General features: G+C 39.9%; 2 protein-coding genes across 4 annotated transcripts in view; one reads left to right on the top strand and one right to left on the bottom strand.

Annotated features, from left to right (window-relative positions):
* The window catches only part of Kif20b (kinesin family member 20B), a 48766-nt gene extending 45061 nt beyond the window's left edge, over window positions 1-3705 (bottom strand). The window contains exons 1-2 of the mRNA XM_070021172.1: window positions 3650-3705; window positions 2027-2174 (exon numbers count right to left, since the gene is read on the bottom strand). Coding sequence (XP_069877273.1) covers window positions 2027-2173 — 147 coding nt within the window. The 5' untranslated portion in view covers window position 2174; window positions 3650-3705. The remainder of the gene's footprint in view (window positions 1-2026; window positions 2175-3649) is intronic.
* Window positions 3706-3860: 155 nt separating this feature from the next.
* Pank1 (pantothenate kinase 1) overlaps window positions 3861-15593 on the top strand; it is a 92753-nt gene continuing 81020 nt past the window's right edge. For 2 of the 3 annotated variants that reach the window (XM_070021170.1, XM_070021171.1), the window contains exons 1-2: window positions 3876-4018; window positions 7426-7582. The gene's annotated coding sequence lies outside the window, so the exon portion shown is untranslated. Of the gene's footprint in view, window positions 4019-7425; window positions 7583-15593 lie in introns of all 3 variants that reach the window. The other variant, XM_070021167.1, reaches the window with a different exon arrangement.

Raw genomic sequence — 15593 nt, 5'->3', positions numbered from 1 at the left:
CTTCAATAAACGACTCAGAAAAGGCCAGAAGTGGCTGTGGTTCAAGTAGTAGAACACTAGCCTTGAGCACAAAGAGGCTCAGGGACAGTGCCCAGACAAAGTTCAAGCCCCCAGGACCAGCAAGCAAGCAAGCAAGAAGGGGGTGGGGGAAGGAAGGAAGGAAGGAAGGAAGGAAGGAAGGAAGGAAGGAAGGAAGGAAGGAAGGAAGGAAGGAAGGAAGGAAGGAAGGAAGGAAAGAAGGAAGGAAGGAAGGAAGGAAGGAAGGAAGGAAGGAAGGAAGGAAGGAAGGAAGGAAGGAAGGAAGGAAGGGAGAGAAAATCTCATTAGCCCCCAATTTGTGCCTTTCCCAGGTGTGCTATTCAACTTGATCTGCCTCATCTCTGCATCTGCCATTCCCATGGATGAGAAAGCGGCTCACAGTCTAGTCTACCCAGGACTTCTTGGTCTCCTTGAAGGTTAATGAGGAACCTTCTTCAGAGTGCAAGGTAGTCATCCTCTTTGTGGTACTCTCGACTGGCCGAGGTGACTACCCTGTTACCTCAGGATAATTGGATCTCCTACCTTTTGAGGGGTGAGGGCAGAACAGAAACTTAAAGTCTTCATATAGCAGTGAACACTCAATATTTTGTGGGGGAGGGGAGGCAAAGGGAGAAGAGAGAAGAAGGGTAAAATAAGGAAAGACTCTTAAGGTCCCAAGTACAGAGTCACCAAACTAGTGCTACCCTAAAGCTGTCTCTCCACTGTATTTTATAGCTAGACCTTCCTGAGCCAAAGTGAATTTAAGAAGTGCTATCTTTAGGAAGTTCCCTGGCCAAAGACTGAGGCACAATACATAGTAACAAAGTCATCATCCATGAAAATTTGAGATTACAGAGTGACACAGGTTATCTGCACACTTATCTAGAAGGGAATTCTCCTAAAGTTTTGGATCTTATTTACTACCCTAACTTCACCTACCTTCATGATTCTAAATGACTTTTCATTTCTGACACTTTCTAGGCTGTTATCTGCATTAAGCTAAGACCTGAACATAAGTCTGCAGGACAAGATGCAGAAAATTCTAGATAAAATAACTGGGAAACTTGATTTATATATATTATATGTAATATATATATATATACATATACATAAATATAACAAATAAAGGTGGGCATCAGTGGCTCAGCCTACAATCCCAGATGCTCAGGAGACTAATATATGAAGACCACAGGTCAAAGCCAGCCCAAGAAGGAAAGTCCATAGAGACTCTTATCCCTAGTTAACCAACAAAAAGGCAGAAATGTAGGTTTAGCTCAAGTGGTAGATTGCCAGCTTTGGGTAAAAAAGCCAAGGAACAGTGCTCAAGCCCTAAGTTCAAGACCCAGACCTGCAAGCAGGTGCATGCACACGCACAAACACAGGAAAGGCTTATTTTGTAGATGCTGCAAGTTCAGATCCACCACAATAAAGCAAGTATCATCATAAAAATGTCACAAGACTATCCTATTAGTAAGTACAACTGCTGAGGAATGCAATTTTAAAATGTTTTTATTTAACTTTTCTTTCTTAAAGGGTTACCAAGTAAGTGAGGGCATAGATACCTACGTTTAAATCTAAGACCTGAAACATACTTACATATTTCTTTCTGTTTTTTTGTTTGTTTGTTTGTTTTTTTGTCGGCTGTGGGGCTTGAATTCTGGGCCTGGGCACTCTCCCTCAGCTCTTCAGCTCAAGACGAGCGCTCTACCACTTGAGCCATAGTACCACTTCTAGTTTTCTGAGTGGTTTATTGGAGATAAGAGTCTCATGGACTTTCCTGTCTGGGCTGGCTTTGAACTATGATCCTCAGATCTTAGCCTCCTGAGTAGCTAGGATTAGGGGCATGAGCCACTGGCACCCAGTTCTTTTGACCTAGGGCTCCGTGGAAAATTTACTGAGATCCAAGTTTGCCTTAAGTCTAGAAAGCTTAAGAATTTTTAGTTGAATGACATGCACACATTTCCCTTTGATGACAATCAACATGAAACTTTTGTCTTACTGTACTTACTTGAGTGTTTGATGCTGCTAAGGAAAATTCACGAGAGAGATCAAGCTTAATGCCATCAAAATTTATTTCCGAAGGCCTTGCAACTGGGTCAGCACTAAAAATATAAGACGGTCTAGGCACCCCATCTTGATTCAAATTACATTCCATTCTGTAAGAACAGCAGCAATGCCTCAGACAAGCTTAAAAAGTCAGCACATAAGCCAGCCATAACTTTAAAAGTGTACAGTATAGACCCCTGTTTTCCCCCAAACAACCAGTCTTCAGAGAAGGAAAATATTACACTGCTTCATTTATAACAATAATGACCAAATTATACATATACATTCTGAATTAAGTAATAACCAACACAGCCTAGTATGATTCATATGATCAATCCATAGGTAGATCGATCCAAAGACATTTCATAAAATAATCTATGATGAAATGTTCACCATCAGTCTGAAAGCCTCTCAGATATCAAAGATTATAGCCTGAAGTTTAGTTATTCATTATCCAGTATCTTCTAAAGAATATTGCAGAATATTGTGGCTAATACCTGTAATATTAGCTACTCAGGGGGCTGAGAAGCCAACCTGGACAAACTCTGAGGATTCTTATCTCCAACTAACCTGAGGAGGTTTGACTCAAGTGGTAGAGTGTTAGCTTGAGTGAAAAGGCTAAGCAAGAGTGCCAATTACTGAGATCAAGCCCCTAGTATCTGCACCAGAAGGATTACAAATGCTTCTCTTACATTCAATCTTTCCAAGTGCAAGTAAGAAATGAAATAATGTATGAGTATATTTTAAAGAATACCTGGACAACACTTGCCTAAAATGTTTAAGGCTTTGTATTCCATCCCCAGAATCCAATAAAGAAATGCCCGACCCATCACAGGTTCGTTTCTGTTGTTGTTTTCTTTTGGGAGATACTGGGGACTTGGGAGTTACTGGGAATTAAAAATCAGGGTCTTCATCTTGCAAGTGCTACAGATGCTAGGCTTTTTATTTTTCGGTTTTTTTTTTTTTTTCAGATAGCCTCCCATTTCTGTTAGGACAGGCTTATAACCCGGACCCTCCTATTTTGGCTTCACTCCATCATCTTTCTTCCACCTCCAGAGTAGCTGGGATCACAGGTGTAGTCCACTTTACACTACATTCCAGCACACGTCTTAAAGGGAACAATGCATCACTCTACTATTGCAACTGAATTAACATCAAATCACTAAACTTAAAAGGTAAATTTACAGGTAACGTTAGCACTCAAGGCTGGATAGAGAATTTCCTGGGTGCACAATAACCAGGTAGCAAAGAAGATCCCCGGCTCTTCGACAAGATTATAAAACATTACAAGCACTTGGCTGGAAAAGCTACTAACGCGCACGCCCGTGGGTTCAGTCCTTCACGGGAGGTGGGGACATAAGGTAAAAAGCCCTGAACTCGTAAGCGGGCGGCGAGGCCCGACTCGGGTTAAACCCCAACCCGACGCAGTCCGGGCGGGTGCCCGCCGCGCCCCAACCCAGCTCCTGGAGTCACGAACCCCGTCAGGAAATGTTGGCACTGCCACAGCACTTCCCCGGCCTCAGCACGGGCGTACGGGCAGCTCCCCACCTCCTCCGCTGCCCTCTCGCGAGGGTCACCTCCTCACCTGGACCGTCGCCGGCACCGCCGCCGCCACCGCGCTGAGCTGTTCCGGTTTTCAAATTCAAACAATGGCGGCAGGGCACGCGCTGAACTCTGGGAGTGGGCGGGGCTTTCCGGAGCGAACTGGGATGGCCCAGTGGCTCGCGCCGCCCGCGGCTGCCGGAAGACGCGGGTGGGGTGGGGGGAGAGGCGGGACTTAGACCGCGAGACAACCAATGAGGCAGCTGCGGGCTGGAGGGGCGGCCGGGATTCGGAGGGTCGCGTTTGCCCACCTCAGGGATCCGCGTGGCCGCGGAGTTGTCAACCCCGGTTGGTTGGATCTGGGTCTGGGATTCCATCCTCGAACCTGAAAGGACGTGGCCAGGGCGCCGAGGTGAGGCCGCGACTCTCCCAGGGACGCCCCGAGGAATGGCGTGGGACGTGTCACCTCCGGAGTCTGTCCCCGCGGGGCTGGAAAAGACCCCTCCCTCCAGGGTCTGTGCGTCCGGGCCCTGGCGGGGGTCCGGCCGGTCGTCCGCGCGGCCCGGGTGGAACCACCCGACGTCCTTGTATAGGCCATTTCTCGCGCTTTTCTCCTTTACTCTTTGCCGCTACCGCTGCGAGTTGTTGTGCTGCTGGGGTTTGGGTGGTTTGGGGGGGGGGTAGTCCTAGGCTAGGTCTTTGCAGGGCCCCCAAACGTAAGAGCCGCGGCCCCTCTCTCTCTAACCCTTTTCAGAATAACCCTTTCATTGACTGCATTCATAGGCAACTTAGCGTCTCTCCTCGCAGTTCCCCCATTTCAAAGAAAACTAACCACGTCGATCGCGTGTTTACCCCGTGCCGGTACTCAGCGTTGGTGACCCTGGGGCCCCGGTCCTTCCTGGTGGCTGCTGTTCGCGTGCCATTCGACAAATTCCCAGGAAACTAGGGTTCGCAATGTTGTGAGCAGGAAAAGTCAGCTCAAGCGTTTCTGTACTCCTCCTCTTATTTGTGGTCCTATTTTCAGCTGTTTTTACTCGATTCGAAGCATTTTCTGCAACGCCTAGGTGGATCAACTTAGCGTCTTGTGTTTGCACGTCCCGTCAGCTTCCCTTTCCCTCACTAAAATCTCAGTGTCTCATTCGCCTTCTTTCTGCACGAAATAATCAACTATGAGGTGAATTAGTTTGCAATAGAAAGGAGGATGTGGGACTGTAAGACAAATGGACAGAAAAAAGTGTCCATGTTTAGGAAAGATAAAACAGAAACATCAGACTAAAACTGGTGTGTGTGTGTGTGTGTGTGTGTGTGTGTGTGTGTGTGTGTGTGTGTGTGTGTGTGTGTGTGTGTGTGGTGTGTGTGTGTAAGTTCTGGGGCAGAGCATGAATAAGGGCCTTCCACAGAGCTCACCGTTGTCTATCCTGACCCCTCCCCCCTACCACGCTTCCACTTTACCCATACCTCCACCTCTGGCTTTTTGCTGCTTAGTTGAAGACAAGAGTTTCTTGGATGGGGTGGGGGAGCCGGACCTTGGCTTCCAAGGCATATCCTCTGATGTCAGCCTGAATAGCTGGGATTGCAGGTGTGAACCATTAGTGCCCAGTTTTGCTGTTATCTTTTTAACCAAGCTTTGGCTATATATTGCTCAAACTAGATGCCAACTCAGGATATTCCTGTCCTAGTCTCTTTTGTCTTCTAGAATACAGGGTTGTGTACATCCCTGGCAAAAGTGAAGTTTTTTTTTTTAGTGGACTTTTTATCAAAGTCTTCATTGCTTCTTCAGACAAGACTTTATCATTGAATCCATCCTGTCTGTTATCCCTCATAATGTCTTGCTGCTTTTACTAATTGCCACTGATTCCCCAACTTAGAAACCCTGCAGGTCATTTTTTACTTGGCAAGTATTTGTTTTTAAAACAATGGAAAAGGCTATTATAAATCAAGGGATTTATATTTTAAGGAGACAATTAGAATACAAATCATTGAGAAATTGTAACTGTAGTGAGTAGTTTGAAGGAAATGTTCTTAAAACTGGAAGACTGTATTGAGAACTTGAACAAATGTTCATCTGTATTTTCAAGGATCATTAGGAAATCAGAAAGAGATGGGCAGGGAACTTTCTACCAGGCACACCAAAAATCAGTGGATGTTCCTTTTGTTCCAGCTCCCAGAAGCATTCAGCAGTTGAGTGTTTTATTCACACAACTATCTTGGCCTTGAAATATCTTTATTTGGCTGCTGGATTGCCTTTTTGTACTGTTCCCCTTTTGTACTTGTAACCTAACTAGCTATCCATCTTAGTCTCCCTTTCTATCTTGTCTACCCAAGCCCTAAATTAAAAGAATTCTCAAGAGTCCTGAACCTTCTATTTGTCACCTGCATGGTTTTTCCCCTTGACAACTTGCAGCCTTATTAATTCTTAAGGATTGAAAAAAGACCTGTAAACTTCTGATACCTAAATTTCTTGTTCTCTCCAGACCTCTCCTTCTACTCTATAGAAATATCCCAATACGGGGCCGGGAAGGTGGCTCAGTGGTAGAGCGCTTGCCTTGCATGCCTGAGGCCCTGGGTTCGATTCCTCAGCACCACATAAGCAAAAAGAAAAAAGCCTAAAGTGGTGCTGTGGCTCAAGTGGTAGAGTGCTAGCCTTGAGCTGAAGAGCTGAGGAACATCGCCCAGGCCTAGAGTTCAGGCCTCACAACCGGACCCACCCCCCCCCCCCAAAAAAAAAGGAATATCCCAATACCCACTAACACCTTCAAATGAATGTGGGCCAGATATCTCTAAGCATATTCCCTTCTTGAGTCCAGATTTTTACAAGACCCAAACTCTCTCGTCCTTAATTAACTCCTCTATCAGTAAATGGTAAAAACATGTATCTACCCAATTACTCAAGACAAAGGAACCAACTTTGAGTCCTCTTTATCCAGTGGAAGCTTGTAGCAAGTTGAACAAGAACACATCCAAATCTTGTTTGGGTAGCACATATCATGGGGACAGAAGCTTCAGAGAATTGAACCCTTTTAGACCTTACTCATGAATGTCTAAATCTAGCTGCTTGTTTATATCCTTTAAAATATATCTTATAGTAAGTTTACAAATGTAAATTTGCCTAAGTTCTGTGATTCACTATAATCATAATAATCAAACCTCTGGAGGAATAATAAGAACCTCAATTGTAGTTGGTCAGTCACGAGTTCTGAGACCTAAACTTGCTATTAGGTCTGAGATAGGGGTTAAACAGTGTCAGAATTTAATTAGAGAACATCCATCTGATGTCTGCTGCAGAACTGTTTGTTTGCCTGCTGCTGAGGAGAAATCCTTACACATTTTAGGAACACAAAAGTACTATGTTATAAAGATGTACAGAAGAAAGCATCCTATCCGTCGTGTAAAAAAATACATATCTGTATGCATGTATATGTATGTATACATACAACTATATATGTGTAACATGTAAGTTGTACATGACAATGAATTTTGGCTTCTATGGACAAATGGTTTTGCTTTGGAATGTTGTTATTGTTTTATTTAGCAGTAGAGTCACTGTGATTTACCTTTAAAAGATTCAACAAAAATAACAGTAGAAAGGAATGTGGCAAAATATTAATAATTCGTGAAACTTGTTGAAAGATACAATGATTTGCATTGAATTATTCATTCAACTTTCTTAAATACCTGAGATTTTTCTAATATAGGAAGAGGAGGAGCAAAAAGAATACAATTTTACCTTTTAGCCAAGTTATTCATTTTGTATTTTATGAAATATATGGACTGTATTAAGGATGAGTACAATACCTTCTGTACTTCTCTTTTTGAAAGGCTTATCTTCTGGAGAAGATAATAGAAGCAGTCATGGAGAATGCTGTTGAACCAATTAGGAAACCATTGAAGCTATCCCAGCAAGAGATGCTGACAATGTGGACTTGATGACAGAGGAGATGTAGAGGAGATATAGAGCAGAGAACAGATTTCAGAGGTATTTTTTTTCCATTTCCAAAATCACTAAATTTTACCTTAGAGATACAAGCCCAACATGACTAAAACGTGCTTATGATTTAGTCCCCATTTCAAATTAGACATCCTATCTGTGTCCTTGTAATGAACATTTAGCACAGAATGAAAAAAATGTTTTGTTAAATCAAACTGATTTCCTGACCAGGTTTTGGCTTCTAGGTTTTGGCCTACCTCACGTACAGACCAAGACAATAAAATGAATGGAACTATAAAGGGAGTTATGAACTTTTTGGTTTCCTAGTGCATATAAAATTTATGTTTGAGCCAGGCATCGGTGGCTATAATCCTAGCTACACAGGAGGCTTATTGCAGTTCAAAGCCAGCTCAGACAGGAAACTCCGTGAGACTCTTATCTCCAATAAACCACTCAGAAAACTGAAAGTGGTTCAAGTGATAGAGCACTTGCCTAGAGCTGAAGAGCTGAGGGATAGTGCCCAGGCCCAGAGTTCAAGCCCCATTACCAAAAAAAACAAACAAACAAAGTTTGAAGCTGGTGCAGGTGGCTCACACTTGTCATCTGAGCTACTCAGAAGGCTGAGATCTTAAGATCACAGTTTATAAGCCAGCCCAAGCAGGAAAGTCCATGAGACTCTTATCTACACTACTCAGAAAAAGTTGGAAATGATGCTGTGACTCGAGTGGCAGAGTGCTGAATACAAAGAGACTCAGGGACAGGGCCCAGGCCCTGAGTTCAAGCCCCAGGACTGGCAAAAAACAATGGTTTGTTTAAAAGAAAAGTTATGTATATATTATATTGTAGCACAATAGCATGATATCTTTCAAAATATACATGCCTTAATTAAGAAATACATTGTTACTGAAAAATGCTAACCTTCATCTGAGCCTTCAGTGAGTTATAATTTTTGTGCTGGTGGAAGATTTTTCTTTGTTATTGATGGCTGCTGACTAATCAGAGTGGTGGTCACTTAATGGAATGGATGTAGTAATTTCTTTAAAAAGGCAAAAGTGAAGTATACATATTGATGGCTCTTCCTTTCATGAAAGAATTCCCTGTAGTATAAAGTGCTATTTGATAACATTTTACTCATACTTACTATGGGTGAAATTTACTACAGAAGTTTTATACTTCTATAATATGAAGCTTTGCCTTGGTCCCATGGACTTCAGAGTGGGTATTGTGTGGGCAGATGTGAATAAACAATCTCATACATCTCCATCCAAATTCATGAGCAACCAGTTACACTATCAAGGAGAAGTAGCATGAAAAGGAATCCTTTGTTTTAAGATTTTTAATTCCTCCTAGAAAATCATCTTTTTTTTTTCTAAACAATCTCAACAATGAGCTTAAAATCATTGGTAAACCATGTTGTAAACAGATGTGCTGTCATTCAGGCTTTACAGTTTCCTTTCATATAGCTCAGACAGAGTAGATTTGGTGTAATTCTTAAGGGCACTAAATTTCCAGAAAGGTTTCTACTTCTTTTTTTTTTTTTTTTTTTTGGCCAGTCCTGGGACTTGAACTCTGGGCTTTGGCATTCCCCCTAAGCTCCTTTTGCTCTGCTTTTGCGGTGATTAATTGGACATTAATCCTGCCAAGACTGGCTTCCAGCCAAAATCCTCACATCTCAGCCTCCCAAGTAGCTAGGATTACAGGCGTGACACCTGGCTGAAAGGCTTTTACTTTTAAGTCATCGGCTCCAGTTGCAGCCCAACGAGTGTCAATTTGTCCTTCAAAGCCTTTAAACTAGCTAATGACTTCTCTCTAGCAATAACTGTCTTATGTGGCATCTTCCAATATGAAGCTTTTATGTCTGCATTGAGAATCTGTTGTTTAGTTTAGCTACCTTCTTCAGCAATCTTAGCTCAGTTTTCTGGGTAACTTGCTGCAACTTCTCTATCAGCATTTGATAGTTCTCCTTGCACTTTTAAATCATAAAGGTTGTTGCTTTTCTTAAAACTCATAAACCAACCTCTACTATCTTCAGACTCTACTTCTATAGCTTTCTAACCGCTGTCATAATTCATTAAATTGAAGAGTTAGAGCCTTGTTCTGGGCTTAATGGAATGTTATGACTGGTTTAATCTTTTCTATAAAGCACTAAAACTTCCTCCTTATCTACAATTAGGCTCTTTAATCTTCTTAGCATTTGTGTGTTTACTAGAATAGCATTGTTGCTCTCTAGAACCTTTTTTTCTTTTGCATTCACAAGTTGGCTCTTTGATTCATGAGACCTAGCTTTCTGTCTGTCTCAACTTATGACATGCCTTTCTCATTAAGCTTTATCACTGCTAGCATTTGATTTAAAGTATAAGATGTACAACTCTTCATTTCACTTGAACACTTACAGCCCACTGAAGAGTTGTTAATTGTTCTAATTTCAGTGTTGTTGTGTCTCAGAGATTAAGGAAGCCTTATGAGCCTATTGCCTGATGAGCCAGTCATTGGTGTAGACAGTATACTTACACTTTATTACATTTGCTATCTTTATGAGTGAAATTCATGTTGGCCTAAAACAATTACAATAATAACCTTAAAGATCAATTATTACCAATAAACATAACAGATACAATGATAATAATAGAAATTTTGAAATGGTGGAAAAATGGTCCTAATAGACTTGCTTGACACAGCTTTCCACAAACCTTTATTTTGTAAAAGAAAACAAGACAGTGCTTACAATATCTATGAAATGTAATAATAAAATGAGATATATTCATAATAACTTTTTATGTGCTAGTTATTATCTAAGCAATTTATACTCATTTTAATCCTAAGTCACTCTATGAGTTAAAGAAACTGGAATAAAGCTATCAAGGAATGATGAAAGTATCTTTTTCATAGAGGTGAGAAGATCAAATCAGGTGAGACAGTTAAGTACTTATAAATGTACCTGGTCTTATGGATGGAGATGTGCTTAGGTGGTAAAATGGCTGCCTATGCTTGTCTAATGAGCATGTGGCCTTGAGTTCCAACCTCAGTTTTCCCAAAAAGAAAAATAAAGTACTTGGTACTTGTTAAGAAATAATTTGCTTAAACTTGTCTAATTAGTAAATTAGAATTTGCATCTGAGTAGTCAGGCACTAAAGTCTATACAATTAACTACTACATTTAACTACTGCATTGCAAAGTTTGGATCCAACCGTCATGGAATTGTATTTTTAAAAGATTGAATGCTTAACTCGTGATACATCTCTAATAGCACAAATAAAGCAAGTTGGTGTTTATCTCAAAAGCAAAGTATATATGTTTATTACAAGGGTTTGAATAACAAGTTCAACATAAATTTATCAAGTACTTGTTCTATGGAAGGTTATCTCTACCCTTAAGAAGCTTGTAGTCCAAAGCAACCTTTCTCAGTCTAGAAAGAATTAATTCCATTGTGTGTAGTATATTAACTGTTCTCTTGTGTATCTACTATGGTATTAGTTCTGAATCATTCTGTGAAAACAGTCCCAAAGTTTTTTTAGGGAACACATAACTTCAAATACTGTAATGAAAATATACAAGAGGGCCTAGGAGTTAGGGCACAAATGGTGGCAAGCTTGCTGACACTCTAGGTTCAACTCTCAGTAAAGCTAAAAAGAGAACAGGCAGAAATGCCCAGAGATTATTGGGAGCAGAATATAGCTTAAATGTAGTTTCCATAAAGTCAGACAGTCTCTGAATATAACCTCAGACACTTCAAGAGAGTGTGTCTCATAAAGTTCTTGTAATGATTAAAATAGCACATATGACTTATTTAGTACATGGTAGTGGCTACTCATAGTGGTAGCTGATTTTAGTGAGACTACTTAGATTCACTTAGACTATCTATCATGGCCATTCTTGCCCTGATATCTAAATCAGTGCTTTACATGTAACAGACATTCAATAAATATTTTTTATTTAAAAACAGCCGACCAGTAAAAAGTTTTCTTTATTAATGTTTTTTATTATAAAAATGTGAACCCCAAAGTAGGGACACAACATGTTTTTTGTTTCTTGCTAGTGTTTTTTAACGTATTTAAAATGTACTATGTGATATTTTTGTTTCTTTTGTATGTTCTTTCCCCATGGTATAACCCGTTTTCACTGTATTTGATGTCAGTGAAAAGGTTTTAAATTAGTGTGTAGACTAGAATGAATAATGGCATTTGCCATTGAATTGTAGAAAAGCAATTCTAAGCAATAGAAAGATAGAAAGCAATAAGACCAGAGAACAAGAACACACAAAAACTAAATGCATACTTCATTATGACTTTAAGTAGAGCTAAAGTGGATAAAATAAAAGATGAATAAAATATGTAGAAGCTAGATCATAAATGGTACTATGTAACATGTTTTAACAAAGAGTTGGCATTAAATTCAAGTAGATATAAGAAATTGTGCCCAGCAGAGGCATAGAAGAAAGCAAAAAAGAAGCAATAAGAAGAGTTGGGTCTAAAATACCTGAGTCTTACAAAGGAGGGAATCAGGAGATGAAGAATCAGTATATAGAAGCTTAATCACATTACTTAAAGGTACCAAGGTAACCAGTAGAAGTTATTCTCTTAATTGTTTGTCATTCAGCACATGCCTGTACTTCCAACACTCAGGAAGCTCGGGCAGGAGGAGTTTGAGTTCAAGGCTAGTCTTGGCTACATAGTGAGAACTTGCTTCAAAAATCAAGAAAAATAACAGCATGTATCTGTGACTGTAGAAAATAAATAGATGGGGCTGAGCAAAGTGGCTCATGTCTGAAATTCCACCAATTTGAGAGGTGGAGATACAAGGACTGAGGTTCAAGACCTGACCAAATGGAAAAAGTTAGCAAGACTTTATCTCAAACAACAATCTGGGCATGGTGGTATGCACCTGTAATCCTAGCTACACATGAGTAGGTAAGACAATTATGACCCAAGTCTAGCCTGAAACAAAATGTGGGAGCAAAAAGGTGTTTTTTTTTCCTGGAACAAAAAGCAAGAGATCCTATCTTAAAAAATAATGGAAGTAAAAAGGGCAGTGACTCAAGGCTGAATTCCAATCCACTGCAAAAATAAATAAGTAAATAAAAAAGTGTTTATAATTGATGTCCAGAAGGACTAGAGTAGGCTTTTTATGTTAAGCTCTTTTCAGATTTGTATTGAGCTTTTTAAATTTTAATGTGTCAAAGAAAACATTGATTAAGCACTTACTGTATGTAGCTGTGAGATCCCATCACCTCCTTAGTAAAGAAGGCTCTCTACTCTTGAACCTGTAGAGACTGCATCATTGACACCAGAGTCTAGAGCATCTACACTTAGTTCCCTGCATTTATTTTTTCTTTTTCATGACTAGCTTCTCATTATTCAGCTGACATCATCCTCAGAGATGCCATCTTTGCCCTCTACCTGAAGTCACCCCCAGTCACTTTCTATCACATGGCCTAGTTTACTTTCTTCCTACACTTAAAAATACTTGTGTTTTGCTAATAGTGTGTTTTTCTTCATCACAATATAACCTTTTCAGCCAAGACCTTAATCTGACTGCTCACTATTTGATCCCTAGTACATATAACCATGTCTGACATATAGGAATTGTTCAATGAATATCTGTTCAGTGAATAAAGTTTTACAGATATCATAGAACTTTTATACTACTGTATACTACTTGTATACTACTGAGTATACAACATAGGATTTGGTTTGAGAGTATGAGCCAACTATAACTGTTGTGTACATTAGATATTAAATAAAATCTTTTGCTTAAATAACTAATATTATGGGCTGTCTTTTGCTATCTCATTTAAAACACACACCAGTATTTCTCAAGTATGTACATGAGTGTATGCATACATTTATGTAACCAAGAGTGAACTTTTTTCTATTGTCCAGACCCTTCTGAGTGTCCTATCTAGGGCTTTCTTTTCTGTTTCACCGCAGGAACACTTGAAAAGGCTTGTGAGCATTCTGGATATTGATAAGGATAAAATCCACAGATAGCAATACAAATAGCAGCTTAGTGAAGTCTTAGAGTATGTGGACATCCTTCACCTTGGACATCTTTCATGTGTATGAACCCAAAGCCAAGTATTGGTGGCTACAATGGTCTAACAGCAATAACAATAGCACTTGTGGCTTCTGTACTAAAAGTGGCATACTCATTCAAATGGTAAGAGGTTGCTTGGCTTCCAAATATCTCTTTAACTACTAGTTAGCAACCATATCCTCATGAGGTTTTTCTCTCCCACTCTGCCTTTTTTTGGTTGGTCATGGGGCTTGAACACTGGGCTTGAGATATGTCCTTGAGCTCTTCAGCTTAATCTGAGCGCTATATCACTTGAGCCACAGTGCCACTTCCAGTTTTCCGGTGGTTAATTGGAGATAAGCCTGTCATGGACTTTCCTGCCTGGGCTGGCTTTGAACTGCGATCCTCAGATCTCAGCCTCCTAAGTAGCTAGAATTACAGATGTGAGCCACTGGTGCCCGGCTGCTATGACTTTCTCAGGAAGCTATTTAATTGACTGTTAGCTGTTTCTTTGGTTTTTGTATCTATGATGTAGCAATATCAGTTCTCCTCCAGCCAACCCAGTCTCATGACTATAAACAGAACAAGGGGGATAAAACAGCATTTCAAAATTTTAATCTCACTTCTCATAAATTTATATGTAAAACTATCACCACTGGATCAGTCCATTTGAAATTACCAAAATTGGACTACTTAAAATCCAATGGCCTTTTTTTACAGATATGTTGCATTAGTTTGGAACTAGCACCAGGTGGTGCTAGTAGACCATCCATTCCTATCCTTTCAACACCCATTAAATGCTGGTTGTGAATCTATTTATTCCAGAGTTTTATATCAGTGAGCTATTTCAGGATTCTAGTTTCCTCGGGAAAAGTAGAATCATACCAATATCATCTTATTTTTAAAAGCATTTATGCTTTGAGTGTATACGTTTGAGATTTCAGTTACTAAAAGTAATGATGTCGCGAGTAGTTTGATTAACTTTGGCTAACTCTGCCTAGGTGCTGTCCCTGAGCCCTTTAGCTTAAGGCGAGTACTCTACCCTTTGAGCCACAGCATCTCTTCCAGTTTTCTGGTGGTTAGTTAGAGATAGAGTCTTACCAATTTTCCTGCCTGGGCAGAGAAGCCATAATAATAATGGGACCAATTTCAGTAAATACTTTAAAAAATAGTTTCTGGTGCATATAAACAGGGCTTTTCTAATATTAGGAAAAAGAAATGGGAAAAGAAAAAGAAAAAATATGTTTTTAGGGTTTTGGAGGTTTCTTTAGTTATATAAGTGAATATTTATACATCTCATGTCACAGAGGTATAGAATATTAGGGACAAGAGGAATATACAATGATCTAGTTTACTTTTCTCATTTCAGAGGGGCAGGAAGGAGAGGTGGAACCAAGGTGAAAAATCTGTTGAAATGCCTAGTATTTATTGTTACCTAATAGCAGAGACTGAATACACACACAGAATATAGCCCTTTTTTCCCTAATACTGGAAATTACATCAGGGCCTCATATGTGCAAGACAAGGACTCATCCATAAGCTTATAGCCTCAAATCAACCTAGGAAATATAAAAATGTCATTAAGTATTGCCAATTTTAAAGATTGATATTGCTAAAACATAGTCACAGTAAAGAGTAATTAGAATTGCTGCCACTGTTGTTTGGGCTATTTTAAAGATAATTTTCTTCCAGGCAGTGGCAAATTGTAAGATGAGTATTATTAAAATAACTAGGAAAAACTGCTATTGATTGATTTATTGATTGCTTTTTTTTGGTATTGGGGATTGCACTCAAGGCAAGCACTCTGCCACTTGAGCCACATTCCTGGCCCTTTAATTTGTATTTTGTTCTTTTTTTGAGATAGAATTTCCCTAATTCTGCTTGGGCTGGCCTGCAGCTTATGGTCCTCCTGCATTTACCTCCCAAGTATCTGGGATAACCCGCATGTAGCACCAAGCTTGCTTTGCTTTTTACTTTTAACTGTGTTGATTTTACTGTCATGTACCTTTTTCTCAAGAGTTTGCACTCTTTAACTGTAGTCTCAGAA

Source organism: Dipodomys merriami, unplaced genomic scaffold (genome assembly GCF_024711535.1).
Source record: "Dipodomys merriami isolate MVZ:Mamm:240054 unplaced genomic scaffold, mDipMer1.0.p SCAF_14, whole genome shotgun sequence".
In the NCBI taxonomy this organism is placed as follows: Eukaryota; Metazoa; Chordata; class Mammalia; order Rodentia; family Heteromyidae; genus Dipodomys; species Dipodomys merriami.
The sequence above is the reverse complement of the archived record's forward strand: the minus strand, read 5'-3'. Positions and strand labels throughout refer to the sequence as shown.